This window comes from Galendromus occidentalis, unplaced genomic scaffold, assembly GCF_000255335.2.
Source record: "Galendromus occidentalis unplaced genomic scaffold, Mocc_1.1 scf7180000076944, whole genome shotgun sequence".
Classification (NCBI taxonomy): Eukaryota; Metazoa; Arthropoda; class Arachnida; order Mesostigmata; family Phytoseiidae; genus Galendromus; species Galendromus occidentalis.
The window spans coordinates 72,942-96,303 of NW_003804933.1; the positions used below are offsets into that span (position 1 = coordinate 72,942).

Here is a 23,362-nt window from a genome sequence, read left to right on the forward strand (position 1 = left end):
AAGGGGATTTCCGGGGTTCTGGGCTTTCGGGATTCAGGGTTTTCAGGACTCTGAGTTTTCGGGATTTAGGATTTTCGGGATTCAGGGTTTTCGGGATTCCGGGTTTTTGCGAATCCGTCGCAGCGGGAAAGAGATCCTCATTTTTGTTTCGAGTACATCCCGACTGTGGAAAAGAGTGTGCGTCGCGATTCCAGACGTTCGATGCTGATACCCTCGGAATTGAAGTCTATCACCCCGGAATGGATTTACGTGCTCAAAATAGGACAAAGCCTCAGATCTCGCAATGACGATCCTTTATGTGTGAATCGATCGATCGATGAAACGGAGCGGGGATGGAAGAAGGGATTTGAGGGGATGGAAGAAGTTTTGAAAGTCAGGATGAAACCTATCCCTCGTGGGCGTGGGAATCACACGGTCAGCCTTGCTTCCGAAAGAAAATTCGTTCCCACTTCGCCGCGCGCAAACCTGGAAAATGAGCCCTGTCCGGATTTCCGTGCCCTCTGTTATCGTTTATCTTCATAGTAATTTTGGCGTTCGTATTCGCTACCTTTCACATTCAGGGTCCGGGCATACACAGATTCTAGGGATCGGGCGGGACCCTGGATCACAGAGAATTATCAGCCGGCATCGTTTCCCCCACTCGCGCTCCAGCCGGGTCGGGACAATATCCCCCCCACCTATGATAGAAGCGCAATCTCTGTCTGTCAATTCGCACCTTATCCACTGTCTCGTGATTACGCTTTGATCAAGCGCGCAATCGATTCGTGACTCCTTCGTTATTTGCCTTAGTGAATTTTTCAGCGTTCCTGCGGGCCGTTCCTCAGAAAAGGCGGAAAACTCCAAGTTTTTCCCCAGTATGCGTTATTGCTGTCACATGACGTCTACGCAGAACCAAGATGGCGGAGTAGCGCTGCACTCAAAGCGGGATTCGAAATTGTCATCTATTGAGATCGAGCTCTTTCGATAACTGCGGGCTTCCGTTCTTGATTTCAAGCGGTTTTCTATAGACTATTTCTCATCCCGATACTCGCATCAATTTCTCGTCTTCCGGAACGCTAGCCGAAACCCGCGACGCTCAACCATGTAATGCATCGGGTAAAGTTGTGAATCATAGCCACCAAGTTTTTACGGATGAATTGTCTCCCGGCATACCATTTCGGAGCCCCATAGTTCGAACTCGATACTATACTTTGGGCATTGATTCTAATATTTATTTGTTAGTTATTGCTAACGAGCGTTTTAGTTCCACTAATGAATTCCGATTCAAGTGCCCGTTCGTCTGTGAGCAATGGTTGTATCGTGGTTTTCCCTGGGCGTTCGTTGTTTATTTTCCTGTTTTCCGTGCATTCGTGCTCTCCGTGACATTTCACGCTTTCTCTGCATCCGTCGCGTCGTTTCCGTAGAGTCATCTCTGCATTCGCCGTTTCGATGTCTTCTGCGCATATTCGTCGTTTTAGAGGGGACTTCGCGCGTCACCTGATCGCGAATCCATCTGTCCAGAGGACACAAAGCGGGAACGATTCTGATCATATGTTCAGACTAGACAGAGCGGGAACGCTTCTCTTCCGAATACATCAGTGATTCGTCAAAGAGCCGTGGCTTCTTTGCACTCGCTGTCTTTGTACTACTGGCTGCTATTATTCGTATTTGATCATGCCGAGAGTCCGGCGTTCGCGTTCATAGCTCCCATGCTCATTCAATCTCCAACATTTCCACTCAGAATATCCTGAGCCCCGTTCTATGAGAAGCGCCACTCAACAACTCGGGATCACATTTGCAGCAAGTGACGTGACGTGGCTCAAATCGAAATAAGAAAGATTATATATAGAAGGACTCTCGATTTTCCTCCCATCCAGCGAATCTGAGTGTCGCCATCAGGCATCCTGATAAAGTCCAGGCGGGGACCTGACTCGACGTAGCGCGATTATGCTCCAATTAACATGGCAACCGAAGCGGATGGCCGGCAAGATGCGCCCTCACTCGGCGTGTCTCGAGTGTTGGACCGTATGATGCATATGAGACGGCGACGTGCGACTCGTCGTAGACCTGAGGCGATCGTATACGAGTCATTCTACCGAACAGATTCTATCGCATCAAATGACGTGAGTCGCTCGACGCTTCGCCCACCGGATTCTGGGCCGATCCTGGGCACTTTTCCCCCACCGCGAGGAATTCGTCTCGTCGTAGACTCACGGAACGCAGCTCTAGGCACATTAGCGTTTTCGTAGGACTTCGAGGGCAGGCAGTCCTGGAATTCCTTTGAATCCCCTCGCGTCGCTACCCCACGGGTGCGACAGTTAAATCCCGCGCTCTAACTCGCGCATCCCTGAGGAAACTACCGAGTGAGGGTCATTACGCACGACCGAGTGAGTTCCGAACGAGTTTTGGAGCTTACTCAAGCTCGAACGCGTTCTGGAAGTCGTATGCGCCCCCTTTATAATTGTGATAGACAAGTCTTCCGTAAGAGCTGCTCTCCGGGGTTGACGTCGCTCCGAAGTTTGACCCCTGCCCGAAACAGTTCATCAGCTACAGCGGAAACCTCCAGGGGCAGCTCCTTGTGAAGCTTCAGCGCACTATCGGTTCCCCTGCCGGCGGCGCGGCGCTCGAGAAAGAAACGGAAACAGCTCTCGGAACGATCAAGGCTCTCACGAACGAACGTCGATGGGAGCTCCTCAACGTGATTACTCCTTGATCCATTCCTGATCGAGCTCCGGGAGGACCAGGAATCCTCGTGGTTGCAAAATCCGGAAACAGGGGGAGGGGAGGCGAAGAGATGCAGCCGGCGTGATCGTAGAACTCCGCGCTCGCTGGAGCAAAAGATAAGAGTCCACGATATCTAAGGTTTTTCTCACAGTCTTCGAACATTTTTCACTTCCAGGCGAACCTACGGTAGGACATTTATCGTGCCAACTCCAAGGGTTTCTAAGCTGCCTCCTGGAATACCTTCACTTTTGGTACCTAATGATGTTCGTCATGGAAAGGTTTGTGGGGAAGAAGTTTCTCTCGATGTCTTTTCTCTTCGTTGGGATCCCAGATTCTACTTCTTCGGCTCCTTTCTATTCTCGCGATCACTCCTTTGCTTCATAACACATCATCATCCACTACTTCATCTCGCGAAATGGTGTGTGCGACCCGCTGCTCCCCTCCATCCGGGTCCAAACGATTTCATCACCTTGAATTCACACTCGGGATTCATTACGGCGTGACCCTCGGCTGGGAGCGAGCCCCACCACAGATAATAATGCGTAATGTACTTGGGAACTCGTGGAGAGGAAATTAAGTTGAAGATCTCCCTCTTTCCAGATACATGAGGAACAGCAGCCCTTATGAGTACACTCTGACGTTTAGTCCATTAAATGCGTACGTGATACTGCCCGGCTTGTTCTTGGTCATAGTGCCGCAAGTGACGGGGCCCATGTATGGCTGGGGGCGGTATGATTTGATTCCTGGTGAGTCCATTTCATTAGTCCAGCTCAGCCGGCTGTCTCTTTCAGCGCGGATGATAAGGGTGGCGAACGCGGACTCGCTAAATAAAATTTCAGCACAAGTAGGCGACGTCGTTCGTTCGTTGCAGAGTTGTACGTGTGCGACCTCGCATCGGATTCTAAGCACAGCTGTTCGTATCAAATGTTCACCAACTTCGAGGTGCTCTTTCCTGTCATTCTCATGTCTTTGTACTCGACTCTGTCATTCCTCCTACGCACTCCGGAACAACCAGCCAAGACAACGGGCGAGTCGAGATTGCTTTTTCCGAGAAAAGAAAAGCTCACCGTCCTTGTCATCTGCATCTTTTGCTGCATACTGGTGAGTTTTATTGCCGGCGACGGCTCATCTGTCTCCTCCCACCTGTCGAATATCGATGCATCTGCGTGACCCGGGTCCTCGTCGGAAGTCGTCGTCATTCTTTCTCATGTCGATTCTATCCTTGAAAGCGGGTTGATCCATGGGATTGCACTCCCGAGGTTCCTCCCTCCATTTCGACCTTAAGAGTTACGGCTCTTGGGAGCGGCAAAAGAGCAGACGGGACTCGCCGGATCACGGGTCACGGCATTCTCAGAAGTAAAAGCCATTTGTGAGCTCTTCGAGCGGGAAAATTTTTGTCGGGGAGAAATTCGTCGGTGTGCCCCGCGAGGGAGATCATAAGAACCCTCTCCTCATCCGCTCGGTCTGGCACAATGCTTTGTGAAAAGGATCCCGCGACGGAGGTAATCTTTCTTAGCTTTTCTTGCGGTGACCGGTGACGTTACAGTTTAAGAACATGTCTCCCGGTGCGGACCGAGCTGATCCGGAGGATCCTTTTCCCGAATGCGCCGTGGGAGAAGCATTGTATTCCCGCGAGGCAGGACGCTCCCTCCGCGTATACGAATTATATTTTGCCTTTCAGGTGCCCAGCTCTTTCGCCGGCGTACACACCGTACGTGCTTGCGTGACATCAGTACCTCCATGGTTGTTGGTCTCTATGGATTTGGCGTGTGAACTGAATTTGTTCATCCCGCCCGTGCTAGTCTACGTATTTCATGGCCAGAGAATCCGCTCGCTGTTCGTCGAGGATCGTCAGCGAGAGAACATTCCCCTCGTGTCCGGACCGCCTCGCAAGTCCTTCATAGGAATGACGGATTTGTAGCGATGTCTGTATCCTACAGACGAGCGAAGCGGACAATACTATATCGGTCGTGAGAGAGTTCGAGGATTTGTTTTTGGATCGCCTGACTCGTGTCTGAATCCGACCGATTTCGGAAGGGATTTACAGAGAAAAGGAGCCCTCTGTGATCTGCATTTCCCGCTCTTTGAGGCTCCATACTACGTTTTTATTGTTCTGAATCGAATGGAGCGCAATGGAGAATCGGAAGCGGCTTCTTTCAGCATGCAATTCTATTGTTCGCGTCTCGCTCCGTGGTAAAATATTCAATCGATGAGGCGAACGATCGAACTCGTAGCTGTCATTTGTCTCGAATTTTGCGCAATAGGAATAGCGGGAGACAGGCGCGAATTTCTCCCGCCATATTTTCTCCCGGAAGCGGTGCTGCCTGATCAAAAAGTCCATAGGCTTGCTGTCAATGCTTCCCGACCCGGAGGCGACTGACGTTGATCGACGAGATCAGGGAGGGCTCCTTCAAGTACAGACGTTAACTCATGCCTCAGGCGAATAGCCTATGGGTCATGCACATGGACAGAACTGCGAAGAAAATTAAGAAAATAACTAGTTCCGCTAGACTCGTCCATATTGAAGCGAATGCATGGCAATGACAGACCACTGGAGCGTGACACGTCGAACGGTATGAATCGTAATTCCACCTAGAGCCCCACGAATGATCGGAAGCGGATTCCGTTTATGAACGTGATCTGAAGCATTAGCCAATCGAGGGACGAACGATCGTAGGACAACTTACGCAACGCTTCAGTCACTCAATAAATTGTACATGTCTGTAAATTCATGGCCTGCTAGCTCGTGGGCAGACACATGTGCATCAAATCGTGTCAAACGAAAAACTGTGATCGTAGTCTTCTAGAAGAGTCGCGCCGCTCATCGAGTGAGCTGATTACAGCCTTGTTTATAGTACGCGGGATATATCAGTCGCGGCAGAAATAGCAACTTGATTTCCAAAGAGAGCTCACGAAGATTGTATTTTCCTACGAGCTAGAACTTAGGATGTAATATGAGCGTTTCCTTAATGCCAGGAGTCTTTGAATGACGACGTGTATCGTTTTCGTCGAGCACAAGCCGACGATCAACAAGGAGTGCCGTTGTACAAATAATGAACGATGGGAGGAATGTTTGATTAAATGATGACGTTGGAGACTGAGGAGGTAGTATGACGTATGCCGAGAAATAAATCAACTCGAGTCAGTTGATTCCCTTTCACAGATCGTTTTCTCCTTCGGATCGAGGAGCATGCGGCGGGTCGACTCGTTGCTCCCGTACAGGCTTCAGTTTACTGATCGGACCGGTCATGAAAGCGGCTCAGGTGTCTCGATGCGCAATCGCATGTGGACGAGCGAGACGTCTCACCCGCCCACGATCAGTCGGATCCGCGTAGGCGCGTAGGTACATATAGCTGATCAGAAACCCAGAGGAAAGTGATTGAGCCCTTGAGGATCAATCGCTAAGATCAATTCGACCGAGAGGAAAATTGAGAATGTGGTCAGCGAGACTCGGAGAAGACTTTCCGGCGATTCCCGTGGAAGCGTTCATGACGCAGACCCTTCGTTTGGCTCGACGAGGGCACTGGGAATAATAATTCCGGAGCGTTTCTTCGTCCGCAGTGGCCTAATGTGTCGACAGAAAAACCGAGATTTCTGTCATGGATAGTCTGACTGCTGGAACGGAAGGTTGGTAAGAGATTCCGACCGATCATTGGTTGGAAGTTGCACGGGGAGCTACCGGAACTAGACACACTCGATCATATAAAGGAGCTCGTCGACGGACATCTGTCGGACAACAACCCGCTAGATTCGAGATATGTATTCAATCCGGCAGAAATGTCGTCGTTGCATGAGTTGCGGGCATGAGGCCATTTCCCCTAAGGCAGGTGAGGCAGAACTTTTCGAATGAGACGTGATCCCCCGTAGAAGATTCAGCATTTGTAATCCGACAATTTCCCTCTGCAGGATTCTGCGATTTCGGCTCCACCGAAACCGCCTTATCTGGTCGCGATGGGGAGCCTCCCGCCAAAAGGTAATCAAGAGCATCGCATTGTGGAACGGTGGCACTTCTCTTAAATTCCCAGTTTTGTTTTCGCAGAGCTTCCGGATGGCAGGGTTTGAGGTAATTTCTCCCCCGGACCCTCAAGGCTCCCTGCTATAGAATCCTAGGGGATCATTCCAGATTTCCCACGGGGGATGACATGATAGAGAGTCATGGGTTGCCTTTCGGCGCGGCCGAGGGCGAGTGATCTCGCGTTCACGGCTCGAGGTCCCACCACCGCTCTTTATTGCTGTCTATATCTTCCTCCGTCAGCGTATGCATTGAAGCGCTGATGATGTTAAAAAAAAATCACAAGATAATCCATGAGGGACAACAAGGGAGAGCGAGGCCCCTACGCTTCGCGGAGTCGCTTCGTTCACCAGTACGGATCCGATCGAACACGAGATACCGCCAGGTGGGTGTCTCCGCCATGATTCGGAAAAATTCCGCCTAGTTCCCCCCGAGGCTTCAGAGTGATCCATAATAGGGGAACATCAAGTCGCCCGGCTTAGACGAGCCGGGCAACAAGTTCCCTCGGTGTCAAACAACCGATGATCTCGCTGATAGCCCCGTCCTCTCTGAGTGAGACGACTCCGTTGGCTCCGGAATGGCGTCGCCTCTACGCTGCGAGCGACGGTCACTTGGGAGATTGCGCTCCTTTCTCTAGATCGTGGCTCCGTCGATCGGGGGCGGCTCTCTCCTGAATCTATTCCATTAGGCCCGAGGCTCCCTCGGGCATGGGTATCGAGAGCAGTGCTCCTCCCGATCGTTATGCAGGAGTCTCACAACAGCCCAGTCAAGAAATCGAGACTCAATCAGAAGCACGCCGGCGGCTATGCTTCGAGACGACACGATGATTCTTCTGACCTACAAGGCGGTGCGTGTATCCCTCACAGCGAGCAAGGAAGAACAGCGCATCAATCGCGGAACTACATACAATAGAAAGAGCGAGTCGCTGACCTCACGGAGAAGCCCAAGGAGTTGTGCTGGAGGAAGAGAGGATTTTGAGAGAGTGGAATGATACGTTATGGCTGCCCCCCGAAGAGAAAGATCCCCTTGAGCGTAACTAATTCTCGGTGATTTGTAGGCAATAAATCATGGTGCGCGGCCCGGGCTCGCACAAGCAGCTGTGACAAGTTGCTAGCAGGGCAGAAGTCTGAAACCGAACTCTGGTTCGTATCTCGGTGGGTTAACGCAGCGGGTGGGCTGAGGAAATATCGCTCCGTTGTGGAGGCTTTGTGTATTTTTCTCTGGCGCAATATTGCAGTTTTTACCGTGAGTTTGTCCCCAGACGACTCTTCCACGCTCAGACAATAGAATGCAGCTTGCATGTGGACGTGAGCAACTCTCCCTGAGGACTTCGCGTGGCTTTTGTTCAGACGAGCAGAATCTCTATCCTGGGATGGATTCCAGAGTCGATTACTATCAGCAGCAGAGAGAGAAATATTTCAGTGAAGCGACCAGATCGGGAGGGATTCATAATCGAAATTCTTCCGCTCGAAGACAAAGCTCGTGGGATCGGGGCACTTTCAAAATGAGATAATATGGTCAAAGTACAGTTGACCCAGCAACCGAAACGGAGCCCCGTGGCTAGTAGCACAAGCTGAGACCGACTTTCTGGCATGCATAATTTTAGGAAAGATGGAATAACTGTGCTCGGCATCCTGGACATCGCCTACTAGCTAAAACTCGCACAAAAAGCTCCGGGTCTCTCCTGACTCCTACAGCGAGCACTCTCCCAGATCAAGACTGCTCCCGTAACCCACAGGTTAGCGAGCGGAAAGCGCAATAAAGTGATTACACGTCCCGGAATATTCAAGCGGCTAGTCCATCGTCTGCGTGAGCGTTCTCCCATCAGGGGCGCCCCGTGCGCATCGATCGCTGGAATCAATTCGGCACGTGGCGAACTTCCGGACAATCAGGGAAAAAAACCGTTCTCAGGTCGTGCGAGCGACACGATAAGATAAGCACTCGCGGCGGCATGGGCGTCCTCGTCAAGGACGCCGCATTGTTCATACGGCATCGCGACCGACAAGAAGGAAAATATTCTGAATGTCTGCTCACTGTGGGAGCGATCGGGCCTGAAAAAATCGGGTCTTTCAAGCCCCGCAAGCAGCTATCTCGCGAGGGAGAATGTAGTTTCGGGAACTTCCCTATGACAATGTCTCATCTCTATTGTACGAGCGGAAACCATAGAAATGAGCCCAAACGCCGTATCCACTTGAGCTGAGTCTTTGTTCGTAAGTTTTGGCGTCGATACGAACCAGGCGACCAGCCGGGAAGATCGCCGGACGAAGGGACGAAGGTCAACCTAATCATTCGTTGTAGCTCTCAGCATGCAGGCCGGCGCCATCTCACGACTTGAGCTCCCAGTCGAAATCTTCGCAGGGTGCGAGGAATAGATAACATGAGAACTTGAACACAGACAGACACCGGAGCGCATATTGAGAAGATCTGTCCGGATAAACTTGCCGCTCCTCTGGGAATCCTGGTCCTATTTGAAGACAGTTCACGTGAGAGCAACTCATTCGAGAGAATGTCATCGAATGTAGCCATAAAACCGACGACGAATTACGGAGCCCAGTCACGTCCAACTTCGATCTGTCCCTCGGCAACGAGTCGTAATTTGCCCATAAAGTCCCCCACCGGTCTGGAATAGGTCTAATTTCTAGAGGCAATCCAGTAACGCTGGCTGAGAATCGCCGAGATGAGCGCCTCTCTCCGGCAGCTCTCCGCCGACGGGTCTGTCATTATCATCGGAGGAATTGCAGTGCATTACCACAGGCCGATTAGCCCCGTGACGGAGACATAAGCTGCAGCGTCGATGCTCCTTGTCACAGCTGTGAGCACGGCAGGCGAAAAGCGTAGATACCTTATTCATTGCTCGAATGATCAGCATGCCGCATCAAGGATGTCGCATTGTGCTGCGAGTCTCGGCGCCGCGCCGGATAACGGTCCCCGGCACATCGGCTGTCTGCCTCAGAATAAACTTCTTCCCCCCACCCCCATGGAGCGTGATGGAGTATGCGAACTCATCTTCGCTTGGAACGCCTATTAGCATCTAGACATCTTCACAGCCGCCGACACCAGTCAGCCGGCAGTCCTTCAGACGCCTCCTCCCACTCGACGAGCTCATTTCACGCGCTTCCAAGCTTTTTCGAGCCGCTTTCAGATTCCGTAAACGACTTGTCTGAGCTGACCGCGACCATGCTCGAGCTGAATGTCTCGGCGTTGGGCCCAGAGGTTGACGGGACCTTGGAATTAAGTGGACCGCCTCGTCAGACCGCCCCGATATTTCATCGCTCCGGAAACGCCGGACTCGAACAGCACTCACTCGGGAGCATTGAATTATTTGACCGTGGTGCTTCCTCGAGTTGCAGCCAGGATTCGAACTCCCGAAGCCCCAGAACGCAATCATTGGCAACAAGCGACGCTAATCATCGAGCTCCGGTGAATGGTGGAGTGCTCCTTGATTAGGGCAGAGCGATTTCCCGGGCGATTTTTTGGTGAGGACTCACGGCGCTCCGAGGTCGCCGTCCCTTTCCCGGAGGAGATTAGCTCAAAATAGTGCGATGACTACCCCGCGATTTTCAACAAGTGGGTGAAATTCCATTCCGATACTCTGGACAGTCGATCTTGTTGCTCGCCTATGCTTTCCCGTGCTGCTGCCTGACCTTCGAAGAATCGGGCTGAGCGTCGCGGATCGAATCGCGTTTTCACCTGTGAGTCCAAAATAGCTCCGCATCGATGTACAGGAAATCGAATACCCCGCCTGGATGATTTGGTTTCTGCTGCGATTGTATCGTGGCACACGAAGCTTGTAGTTCTACGAGTTTTCCCGTTCCGTAGCCTTATTAACGGACTCCGTCTCGTGCACAATTCTCGATCAGAACACTCTCTCAGTCTTCAATGTGAATTTCGGGGACTTTCTCCCTCGCTCCGCCGCTGTCGTCATGATAGACTCGAGTTCCTTATGGAATTTCAGGTTCATCTGACGTGTGGCCGCCGGGGCCACAGACACGCATGGCTTATTTTTAGGGAAGCTCCTCTAGAGTGCTGGATAAACCTTGAAACCCACGCGGAGCTTGATGAAGCACTGCGCCGTCTACTGTTGTATAGGAGCGATTGGGGAGCTGGAGTAGGGCTCTCAAGAATGAACTTCCCTCGGAGCGCTGCCCGAGCAGCCCGGATCGCCAAATCGATGGCGATCTCTCATCGTTTGCTGAAGCTAGATACTGATTAATCTTCCAATCCGCTTCTTTCCGGGACGGATCTTCAGATATCGTTCACGAAATCTGACAAATCTTGGGTAACCGTTGCCAACTATAGGCGGTCGAGCAGTGATTAAATCGTACCGACTTGGGGTGACTATCGAGCTTCAGGAGGAGATGGGTCCGTAGGTGCAGAGTTCGGAGCGCCGGGCCGCGGAAGGAAGAGATGGACCTTGGGAACACCTCAGAGGCGAAGAAATAGAACGGAGACAGAGGGAATCGCTCGGACCTCCTTCGGGCATCGACAAGCGAACGAATTCTTCGGGGGAGAGATTTATCTATCTATCAGGGATTGAAAGTCGTTATTCGTCGTACCCGAATGGAGCCGTTCGGATGGGAACTCATCGCCAGGATTCCTCCTCCGAAGCGTGTTCGTTCATTTTATTAGCCGGCGAACCGCGTCTGCGTCCGGAAACAGCTGAGAAAAAAATGCATTGGACCTCACCAGAGACGTCGGAAAAAGCAATCGGGAAAGCAATCAAGGCACGACAGAGTGAAGTTCCACTGGAGTCAAGTTATCCTCCGGCAAGAATGCCTCCCCTTTCCCTCATAACACCTGTGTACAATAGACCAATGGCGGACGTAGCAGGTTCGTTTCAGTGATACAGTTGAGAGATGCTTACTTTCGCAGCTGTGTCCGGAGATGGAGGGAAACTCATCAACGGGAACGAGATTCATCCGATGCAGAAGCAGATGGAGCTGACCAGCAATACCTGCACTCGCAGCAGGAACAATGATGGGTGTCTCGCATCGTTTCTGCTGGACCCTCGCACGAGCAGACCACTTAGACGCTCCGCGCCATCCAGCAACGGAACTTCTGGAAATCAGACGAATCTGCCCGGATCGCTCAACGACTCGGCCGAAGGCAAGCTTTCGGAGCAGGTGATGCACCCAAAGATTTCCGATCTTCGGCCGATTCTTCGCACGGATGGAGATATTAGATTGTCGACCACTTCGGAACTCGCCGGGAAATATCTCTGAGAATAAATTCGCTCCGAAATTCCGCCCCGTCATCCCTGGCGTAAGATGGAGAGTTTCGAGGGTAGTCCTCGCCGCGACGGCGACGACGACCAATAGGACTCTCGCACAGACCCAAACTGGGGAATCGCCGTCCGCATTATTAATCTTGAAGAACCGGTCCACCAACACTCAGAGGAGCTCAAGGAAAGATGAGGGCTCGTCAGTGCTCCTTGTTACATTCACACAAAAGAACGCAGCTCGGATGGACTCCCGCGGTAAGAACAAAGGACGCCAGACTACATGACCTTCGAGACCAGAAGGACGGACGCTCTTTTTGCCCTTAGGGCGCCCAGAATTCAGCCGAAATCCATATATTGTACGACCAACGTCTCGTTACGCTCTTCGATCGAAGCTCGGCCGGGAACAATGGGAGCTGGGCACGATTTCTAGCGTATACGGAAACGATCGAGTAGCATTCCTCGATGCAGGCGATTATCACGATGGAGAATTATTATCACCCGGAAGCGCAGTCGGAAACAGTGGATGAGCCTTATCAGGTTGACGTCACGTCGAGAGAAAGCGATCGCATTACAAAAAGCCGAGATAGAATAAAGAGAGCTCGGCAAACGAAGACCGGCGTTCTCCCGGTCCTAGATTGGGAGACGTCTGCTCTCGAGTCTCTGTCGCTCCCAGTGAGTGCTCGGGCTAGCGCATGGCGGTTTGTTTAGTCAGCTGGTTTAGTCAGTTTGTTTAGTCACACTTGGGAGAAGGAGTGACCGATGATCGCTGATGAGGAAGCTATGAAAGAAAGCAGATCACTCCCTAGGCCTAACGACAACTATATAGAGTTATACGCTGTCATTCCCGTTCGACGGATCCCTTTTCATAACGGACCAGGAAAAAAACGATGACGAAAGAGTTCCGCTGCTTCCGCCCGATTGTTAGGGTCCAAGGGAACGACAATAATTAGCCTCTTGTTGCGGACAAGCGTCGGGCGAGGTTTCGCCGAGGAAACCAAACTCGCCATATCGAAGTCTTGCTTATACCATATCATTTGACAGGGCGAAGGGTTCAACGGACGGCTTCGCTCTCGTCATCGACAGGATAGCGATTTTTTCTCAAGGACAGAAATATCGGTACTTCCCAAGTGGTAGTTTGGGCGCCGGGGAGTTTGTCGGGCCGCAGGGCCGGCAAATACCGAAGCAACGAAATATCCGCCCGCAATCGAGTGACATTTTTATCGTGCTGTCCTGAGCTGGAAATCGGGAGGCCCTCTCTCGAGTCCAATCCTCGAGCGGTCGGATCGCGGCAATTTCGACGATTATTTCTCGGCTTCCCACAGCGGGGCACTAACCACCAATATTACGACCCTGACAATGAGTGTGCGACAGCTGTTGTCTCAGATTGACGTCGTGCGCGGCGCTCCTCGGAATGATTCCCACGATCTCGAACTGAATAAGCATATCCGAAACGGAGGTAGTTCTAGGGAAAAATCAGTCAGTGAACCGAAAAAACGGACGAGCTCATCGTTGCCCGTCCCCTGACCTGCCGCCTGCCCGCTGTGGTGGTTCGCATATCGGGCGATCGCAGGCAAGTATTTTCTCTGGAAAATTTATGCCTTACAGAAAGGCTACGAAGGTCGAACCCCGAAGAAAACGTGTTCCGCAGCATCGAGGTCTGCTAAGAGAACTCCGAGCTCAACAGGTAATTCTCGACAACGAATGGAATGGAGAGGAATTTTATACAGCTCTAGATCATTCTCAGCAGGCATGGGAGCCGAACCCGCTCAGAAGCGTTCCACCGACTGTATTTCTCGTCGTAAGCGGGATGAAACTTTTTTGCTAGATGGCCTATAATTCCTTGTTGCTCACTACCGACCGGGATCTCCCAACTCCCGTGAATAAAACGTTTTTAAGCCCACTTATAGGTCTACGCAAAGCGTTCCCTGCTCGAACGGTACGTAGAGGATAAATCGACGACCGCATGAAGGAATGTCGTCATTTTCTCACAAGAGTCATCAGTGCCCGAGAGCAGTTTCCGAACCGAAAATGTCAGAAGCTCTCAAAGCCGATGAGAGTTACGATAATTTTTGTAATGAGCAGCCGCTGCTTCAAATTTTTTCTTCTAGGCCCAACTCGAAGAGTATGCGATATCGGTTGGGCGTAAGACTCGCGCGCTAGTCTCTGAGCGATCCGGAACGTTCGCGAGTCGCTGAAAGGGTCAGTCAATTCGCACGATACTCGTTCAAGTGGAAACTGGGGAATTCCATCGCTACTCCGCTTGATCGCTAATTCGGCTCTGAGGGCCGAGGGCTTCCCCTTAATCATGTGATTACGGCCTACCAAGAGCACTGCTCCTCCATGGACCTTGTTTACAGATGTTTCTCAAAAGCCAGATCGTACCTCGCGACTTATTCGGGCGGGTACTCCGAGCAGCAAATCCGGAGTATTCGGAAGACCCGGATACGAAGGATTCCGATCGGTGGGAGTGTTCATTCCGCATGAGCGGAGGCTGATCTAAGCAAGACGGTAGTTATTTGAAGGATTCAAGGTCCGACAAGAGTCCGTAGGATCCGAGGTGGGATCAGTCGTCGTCGTCGTCGACAACCAGTCCGCTTAGAAGGATCGGATAATATGAATCTGACAGCTGGGTGACGGACCCCGAAGCGACCGACAACGACAAGTCCTCTCGAAGAGACTTCCGGATGTCAGTCCCTCCCGACTATGAGCGGCTCCGAGGGTTTCCCCGGGATTTTTCCCGCAAGGTCACTTTGAATAGCACCGCCGGGACAAAGTCGTACAGCGGTTATCCGGCCTCGCTGTGTGTCGATCAATTAGTTCGCCAGGGCTGAAACGACCCGTATCTGATTAGCAGCTCGGTCCGTCCCACGAGCCACGGGAGGGAATCATTCCCTCATTGACCGTCGAAGACCTTCTTTTCACACAGTTGTTTTCGTCGGCATCAATCCTATTTGGATACCGATTATTGTGGACGACTCTTCTTTGCACCTTCGGAGCCACGCCTTCTCTGACTCCGAACCCAGACAAAGAAATGGACTGATGCGTTCCCTGTGCTGCGAATTCTCTCTGTGGAATCATCGACCTCCGGAACCGCGTGTCTCCGCCATGTGGGATCGAGACGCTTCGCGACATTGTCCGTCGCCCGTACGAGAATATTGATGAGGATGAAGGTGCTCCGGATGACATTCCAGGGGTGTCGAGGTTCGACCAGGATCTCAACGGAGTTGGTATTCCCGTTTGTGTCGATCCAGGGGAACTGGTTGGGCGCTTCGTCGGGATCTAATCGCTCGCGGGAGTTTTGTTCCCGGTCCAAATGCGACGGTCGCGCGGATAGCGATCGCGGACACCAAAGCGTGAGAGGGGACATCGATGGAACGTCAAGTGTTCCGAGTAAGTGTGTTGGCTGACTTTTTTCCGGTCACGAAGTGTTCATCAAGCTACCGTTTGTCTTCGACATCGCAGAGTGTCCTTCTCGCGAACTTTTCCCCGCCGAAGGAAATGAGCTCCCGTCGGAGTTCCTTGTTCGATGGAATATGGCTCGTAGGAATGTGTGCGGAACTTCAATCATTAGCGCACTCGGTTGAATCAAGTTGAGGCTCCGTCAAGAGAAGCGTAGCGAAATCTCCTGGATTTATTGAGGCATTCGATTTCCGCATGAGCGACTCGATTCGAGCTCCGCTGAGAGTGAAGCCCCGGGCCCGGTCCCTCAATCGCATCGAAATGCGAAAAAAACGTTCCGCTCGCAAACATACGTTCATAAGAGCTCGCGGCTCCGATGTTCCACCAACTAGAGTCTGTTTCCCGGCGATAGCTGTCTGGCGAGCAGACAAGCACCAGGCGTACGAGCTGGATGAGTCGAAAGCCAGTCCGCGAGGCAACATATCATTCGTTCATTACACCAATAGGAACATGTGTTCTGGCCGTGTGAAATCCGATCTATATTCTAATCTATTCCGCTTGCGCTCCGAACGTTCGGGGCGGGGATATCGTTCAGCTCTCGCCAAAGAGACTGCACCAAAGGAGCGCCGCGATGTAGGCCTATCGTCTCGGCGAGCGAAGAACGAAATCATATTCGATCGGAATCGATATTTCCTATATGAGCGAGGGACAGGAAATACATATATCGAATTTTCCAGGAATTTTGATCCCGAATGATTCCGAAGCTCTATTCACATGGACGCCAATCTTCCAGGAGGCACGTCGAACACGCACGCGCACAGGGTAGGCCTGAGAACCGAGAACGAGCCCCGTACGAGCTAGGGGAAATCAAGGTGTTTCCATCGAGCAGTCGAGACAGCCTTATATCACCACGCCCCAGGCGTATATAATCACAAGCCAACCTGGCGCTTAGGTTTGTGTTGTGGAAGAGCACCGTCAGAAAGAATCCTGACGAGACAAACCCTGCTCTCTAATTGCACTGCTTGCTTATCGCGACAATCAGCGTCAGGAGGGAAAACTCGAAGCTGTGATGCTACACCTGTGTCCTGACGGACGTTTTCTCTGTTCCCCAGAGAAGTCGAAATACGAGAATAGCATTTCGGCTCGCCGACGCAATTTGGACGAGAACTATCGAGAACACGGGAGACTGCCTCGGATGCTCAAATCTCGTAGCGTAACTCTCCCTCAGAGATCTTCGAGAAGACCAGGCGCTGTCTTTGATGACGCCTTGATTGATTATATCAAGGAACGGCCTCCGGGGACGGCTATTTGTGCCTTGCGCTTGGAGTTCCGAGAGGTATTTATCTTGACTAACATCAAACCTAATCGTTGCCTATCCATCTCTCTGACAGGCGTCTACGTAGGTAGGTGGAGATGAATAACCGCCGGGTGAGCGTAGGGGAGCAAGTGAAATCAAGCGAGTCGGCGCTTCCTTCTATTCTTTCCTACCCACGGAGCGGAAAAGAGACTGGGTCTCTTGGTCAGATTCTGTCTTCTGTCAGATTCTCCCTCTCCTCTGGAAATTGAGGATATTGTTTCTCGTCTCCGAGTGGGACCATTGCCCATCGGCGTTCCTGAGAAGGGAGATTTGGAATCTCCGCCGCGGAAAACCTCCTCGAAATTAATCGCTCTCGACAAACTTTGGATCTCGGAAGCGGCTTTCGCTCTCTGGATTCCAGCAGGACTCAGTCAGACCGATTTGAAAAATTCGTGAGAAAGTCTCACTGATCGTCGGAACGGAGATATCGCGATACCACTGCTTTCGCCTGTGCTTGCGTTTCCCTGATTTGTTGTCGCTTTCCCGGAGGCAGCAGAAAATCAGATCACTTATTGGGCTTCCGGGAAGCCGCAATCTCCTCGGTATTTCCAGCCGATCGTGAGATTCCCGGGAAGCCTATTCGAGAGGAATGCCGGCCCATGTGGAAGGAGCGGTCTTGTGGCGGCGAGGCTCGCCACAGAAGCAATAATAAACTTCGTCACCCTGCGGAAAACTTTCCGAGAGGAAATCCATGAGTATGTATTCTCTAGCATCACTTCTCCGAGAGTCGTCCGTGGCGGACGGACTCGGGACATCTCTCTGTTATTGGAAAGAGGGAACGTCTGGTACTGGGGGAGAGCAACACCAGCCTTCCGGCGTCATGTCATTGATCTGAATACTTCGCGATCCCGCCCCGTACTTCGGCGTCGTTCTAACGTGGTAGCTCGCAACACTTGGATCCAACCATGTTCCCCGCTCGCCGAAAAATTCTCCCGACGGCGGACATTGGTTCTAGAGACTGACGGAACAAAGACAGCGTTTCTTTACAATAAGACGCCAATATGTAGGAAATCATATCTCAAGTGTGGAGGATGAGCTAGAAGAGGAATCTGGACGGAAATACTCTCGAAGTCTGGGAAAACAAATGGATGCTTTGCTCCAAAAACAGAAATACGAGTGTTTCGAGTGACGGATCGTTCCGAACGATCGCGCGACGAGTGCGCATTTGCTCCAATGAACTGCAGTCGCACTCCCGTGTGGAACTTTTCGAATGAAACGTCGGACGCATAAGGTTGTTTTTGCTCAGCGGACCGGCGTTCTGTTCCCCTCGGGCTGCTCGTGCGCCTCGCGAGCTCCTCCATGACGTTTCGGGAGAGACGACTCTGTCGTGAAAAGTAAGCCTGGTGGGAAAACCGAAGAAGCTGATCAGAGAGAGCGCCGCGCCATCGGTTGGGGAGGTGCGGAGACGGAGAGGAGGACTCAGGAAGCGTGAGGGATGGCTGCCACCAATGTTCAGTATTGGGAAGGATCAGGCGTTCCATTGTTCATAAAGGTATTCGGCGTTTCCAAGACCGCCGACTCCAGCATGGCTTCAACAGCGACAAAAGTCACGTCCACATGACGTGACGCCCTGCTGCTCCCAGAATCAAATTCGCCGGAGTTACTCGCCGTAGACGATAGAAAGCATACGCTGCATCTCCGCTGATCATGTTGCTCGATGGATGCGAACCTGTTGTGGGTGTTCCCAAAGTGCTCTTGTACGCGCATTACATGTGATCATGTTGTCAGACTCTCGGGAAGTAGACTTCTCTTCCGACAAAGGCTCCAAAACTTTCTGGCAGCAACGCTGTCCGTGGCTCGCTCGTGGATTCATGGGCAGCAGTATCTTCCGTCGGGTCTTGAACGATCGCCGGTGGAATCTAGGCGAAGGCGAGAAGGAGTTCTTCTCTCTGATGATGCCTCTCACGACCTCTCAGTGGGGGATTCAGATCGGCGACGCTTGAATCAAGGGAATGGTCGCGTCTTATTTCTATTTGTCTCAAAAAAGGTATCAAGTCTCCGAACGAGACTGCGCCTTAATTTCCCTTCGAGTGAGGGATGCAGACTCGAGCACAGCTGTCAATAGCTTTTACATCACAGGATAATTCATCACCAAAGGAAATAAGTCTCTCTGAAGAAAATCCCCGGGGGAATCGCGCGGGTGGAAAAACGCTTCTGAGAGGAAATCGTCATGGATGGAGGTCGTGTTCGCTTGTGCGAAATGGATACATACGAGCGTGACATTCATATCGCTAGCGATCCCGCTGAGTGGGAATCCATACATCAATCGTGTTCTCGAGGAGCGAGCGAAATATCTAGGTCGTCGATGGTCCTCGATGATCCGGAAGAGTCGGATACGGGTCTGGACTTTCCGTAGGTAGCGACACCTTACTTCGAAGTTAGGGCTCTCTAGGTCCTTCCCGAGGGGAGGTCTCAGAATAGGATCTGCGAAAATCCAAGGAGGTAGGCGTTAGATCGAAAACAGGAGAACCCGACGGATACCCTGACCGGGAACATTGGAAGAGACCACGTCGATGATTGAGGCGTCTCCGGACCCCCTCGATATGTCTGAACCGAAGACACGGGGAAGAGAGGAGGGCGGCGCACATGAGACCTCTAGTATTTGAGCTGTCGAGCTGCGCGGTGCGAGTAGTGGAGATTAAGCATCAAAGAGGGTGATCTCTGAAGTCGAGTAGTCGAAATCGTCGGCGAGGGGCCGATGGTGAGTTGAGGTGCGAGGGGCTCCTGAAAGTCGCTGGAGGAAGGCATTCCGATGACCCTGTGTGATGCCAAGAGAGCATAGCCAGAGGAGAATGTCATGGAGTACTTGACCCGGAACGAGAGGTCTCATTGACTCGAACATTCGTCAAACGTGTATCTTGATAACGATGGAATCTTAATAATCTTCGAATCTTGGCGATGCTAATTCTTTTTCGGGGGCCGAAGCGCCCATCTCGGACCGCGGTACAGGAAATTAATTCTCGACGTATCCCTCTCGTGCTATCGCTAGGTGTAAGCGTTCCTCGCCCGAGGTCTCGGCCGAAAACTCCTCCACATACAAGAGTTTGGGGAGAGACCTATCCCCCCTCCCCCCCTCGCCTTGAAGGAGCCACGGGTGCGGACTCCCCCCAGCCCACGAAAAATACGTAAAAAGTTTTTCCTGCATGTGGTGTTGCGGAATACCTACGCGATTCTACACACACTCCTGAGCTTTACAGAGGCTTATCCTGACGACTGAAGGAAATCGGAAATCAACCAACACGTGATGCACCTCGGAAAGACTCGAAGATGGAATCGGATAAGTGGGGAAACCCGACTCTTGAGTCGATGCTCGGTGTTCATCGAGTTCACCACCTCATCAGCTCCTAGCGACGATGTTGGAAGAAGGGAGCAATGATCCCCCAAACCACAAACATACAAAAGTCTCACTTTGCCCCATCGGATTGCGAGTTCGTTGAGGAGGAACAGTTCGTGGAGAGATATGCACAGCCGAATGGTAGACGTCTGTGAGGAGATAACCGTCCTCGGCACCAGCTTGTGAGCAGCTTCACGTCGTCAGCTCACCGCATGAACGCGATTCATATAATTTCCTGAATAGCCCTATGGACTCGCCACCGAAGCCTTACGGCATACAGGTAGGCAACTAGGCGGACCGACCGGCAGGGTGGGACATGTTTCTGGAAGAATGATGAATAGCAATTGGGAACGCTCGCTTCCGATGCATCGGCAGAGCTGGAGGACCGAGAACACGGCCGCGACAGCGAACATGGCGAGGGATTGAGCCTTCAAGACGGCCAGTCAAGCGTCTGAGTCAGAATAGTTTTCGCACCAAAAAGATCCATTACCACTGGTAGAGATTGCAACTTTCACACGCTACATGGAACGACGTAATGTAGCAGAAACGATGGACGACGAGAATGCTGCTCCCATTGAGGCCGTTCTCCGACGAGACGACAATTAGTTCTGTTGGTCGGCGCAAGATCTTCCCATATCCCTAGCCCAGTACGTTTTGAGTATTTCGCGATAAGGGCTCAGATCCCGAACGTCGGTCGTATCAGCGAAACACGATCCACCTCGTCCGTCAGCGTGCCGAGACCTTCATATAGCGACGATGTTCCCCTCAGCAGCAGCAAGACTTAGAAAGGCACCCAGAGTTCCCGAAATCGGGATTGAAATTCGCGGGCCTTCTTCGCAGGTCGTACGTTCCAAGGATTGGCGTGACCAGAGCGCTTGCAAGTTCTCGACTGATTCTTGCCAGCCAAGACCAGCCAATCGGCCATTCCACGGAACCGCCCGAGGGGAAAAAAGTCCAGGTGCGGTGTTGGAACATCCTTCGTCGGTGGCAAAGTAGAAACAGGAATAGTGTTCTTCTTTTTTTTATGAATTGTCGGTCCATCTCGAATATGTGACACGACGCGGGTGTACCCGCACAGCGGCGTTGCCCACAGCTCACACATTTCTTATCAGATTTCGATAAGAGATCGTGAATATTCCGTCGACTCTCTCCCGGCAACTATGGTATAAGGTAGGCTGCACTATGACTGAATAGAAAATTCCGTCGGGGGTCCATGAGTGATTCTCGCGCGCATGCCTGGGAGCCTCAATGATTAGGCTTCTCTCGAGCAGAAATTGCTGTATTATTCGGGATTCCACGTCCTAAATCCTCGCGGCATGAATCTCATCGATCACGCTTCTCGTAGGCTGGATGAATACGAATACTCATGAGATTTTCGTGCAGAGGTCTAATGACTCTCTTTGATTCGATGACGAATGATCTGTCCACGAAGTCTGCGAGGTAGACTGCGCACAAAGTCTACCCAGGTGAGATTCGCGAGTGTACACACCTTGAATATGCTACTAGAAGGGCGATCCCGAACATGGGGGCATGTCTTGCAGCCTTCAGTAGATGAGCACATTTAGGCGGTGGCGATCCTGGCACCAGGTTGCAAGGGAGATTTTTTTCGGATTTTCTATCAGCGTAGGATTGCGCTCTAGGGTTCGGGTAGGGGGTCGGATTGGGAAAATAATTGTGAGTCTTTCTCAGGAACGGAACCTCTATCAAAGAAAACTCCGATGGTCAAACAAAGCTTATGCACACCCAGAAATCGGGGTAGTGTGAGACTCGCACTGACTAAAAACCTACTCTTCTTTTTCCGACTTTCTTGTCATTCATTGTTTGACCGGTCCTGTTTCACCTCGATTATATTTGTCTCGCGAACAGGTAATTCCTTACAAGAATGAGGCATGAGAGAATTATTCTTATTCTGAAGATTTGATGCATGGATAAGGACTTAATAAATATGGATAAGGACACCTTAGCTCGGATCTTCATCGCGAACTACGAGCGGCTTCTCTCCTACATCCATGAGGAAAACATCTCTTTTGGTCAGGGCTCCTCCATCGCTCCTGGTCAGATTTTGGATGCCACTTGGGCGAATCACTAAAGCGAACACATTCACGATCTGATTAGCAGCCATTCTTTCTTCAAAGCGATCGAATAGGTTGCAATAGGTTGCGACACATTGCTTTGCCAAACTTGCTAGGCATCATTTTCCACGAATCGGATTCCTAACTTCGCGATATACAATGGTTTTCATTATCCTCCTGAACCCCCGAATTTGCCACCTTTGGATGCCATAACTCGGCGCTTAATCAGGCCGAGGCTTCGAAAGGACTCACTCAGCGACTCATAGAAACCTAGGACGGATTATCAATATCATCATCGACGTACCGAAGCTCATCTCGAGTTTGTCTAGGAGTTTAGCGGATGATCAGACTTTTAATGTTTCCTTGAAGAGAAACATGATTCACAAAAGCTCTGTGTATTCTGGTCTGGTGAAAAAAAAAATGATCCCAAAGCTTGGCTAGGATATTTGCAAAGCACACCATTCTGGTACGGAGACAAGTATCTGACCGTAGCCCTCGGCCAATCAGAAACTCCACTTCCGATTGTTTATGATGAACATGGAGAAGAATTAACATGCCCTGATATCTATTATGGTCAACACCGACGATTCAGAAAAGGTACTAGGGTAACACCATTCTGATCGTCTCGAGTGAGATTCGTCCGCGTGATAGACGCGGTGCCACCTCTGAGCAGATTCTCTATCAGGAAGCTAAAGTCATGCGGCTGAGACTAAACTATGGATTACGCGCGTCTCATAAGTTCAGCTATGATTTCTAAGTCAGCTAATTCGGCACAGCGACGTCGATGGAAGAAGTTCCCGATCAGAAAGCCTGAGGAACAATAAGGACAGCTCTTTTGGCATCGGTGAGCCATATGACGCCCACGGGAAATCAATCGGCTCAAAATCGGCTCGCCGACAATTTGATCGTACTTCGGCGTTTTGCCTTGAGTATTTGTCCAAGTGGGATGCATTGGAACATTATATGTATGTCTGCTCTCGCTTCTCGCCGCCTCGCTGAGCTACCGAAGACGGGAAGTTCGGCAAAGCTGCACCGGCCCTCGAGGTCGCAGATTCGTCGGGGCCCAGAATCACATTCTGCACTCCCAAAAAAATATCCGCAATGGTGTGAGATGTCCGCTAGAACCGTCCCTCCCCTCCCCAAGAACAGTCGTCGAACGGAAATCAGCGTTGAGTCGAGATCCAGGGACTCCCAGAGTTTATATCGCGGGGATCTCGAGATATCGATACGGTATCGGCGCCGAGCCTAAATCGGCTTTGGAGCG

The 23,362-nt window shown here is 51.5% G+C and overlaps 1 protein-coding gene across 1 annotated transcript in view; it reads left to right on the forward strand.

The window, feature by feature from the left end:
* The window catches only part of LOC100900392 (adenosine receptor A1), an 18,618-nt gene extending 13,994 nt beyond the window's left edge, over positions 1-4,624 (forward strand). The window contains exons 2-5 of the mRNA XM_003740406.1: positions 2,879-2,981; positions 3,304-3,449; positions 3,575-3,804; positions 4,385-4,624. Coding sequence (XP_003740454.1) covers positions 2,879-2,981; positions 3,304-3,449; positions 3,575-3,804; positions 4,385-4,624 — 719 coding nt within the window. The remainder of the gene's footprint in view (positions 1-2,878; positions 2,982-3,303; positions 3,450-3,574; positions 3,805-4,384) is intronic.
* Positions 4,625-23,362: the final 18,738 nt, after the last annotated feature.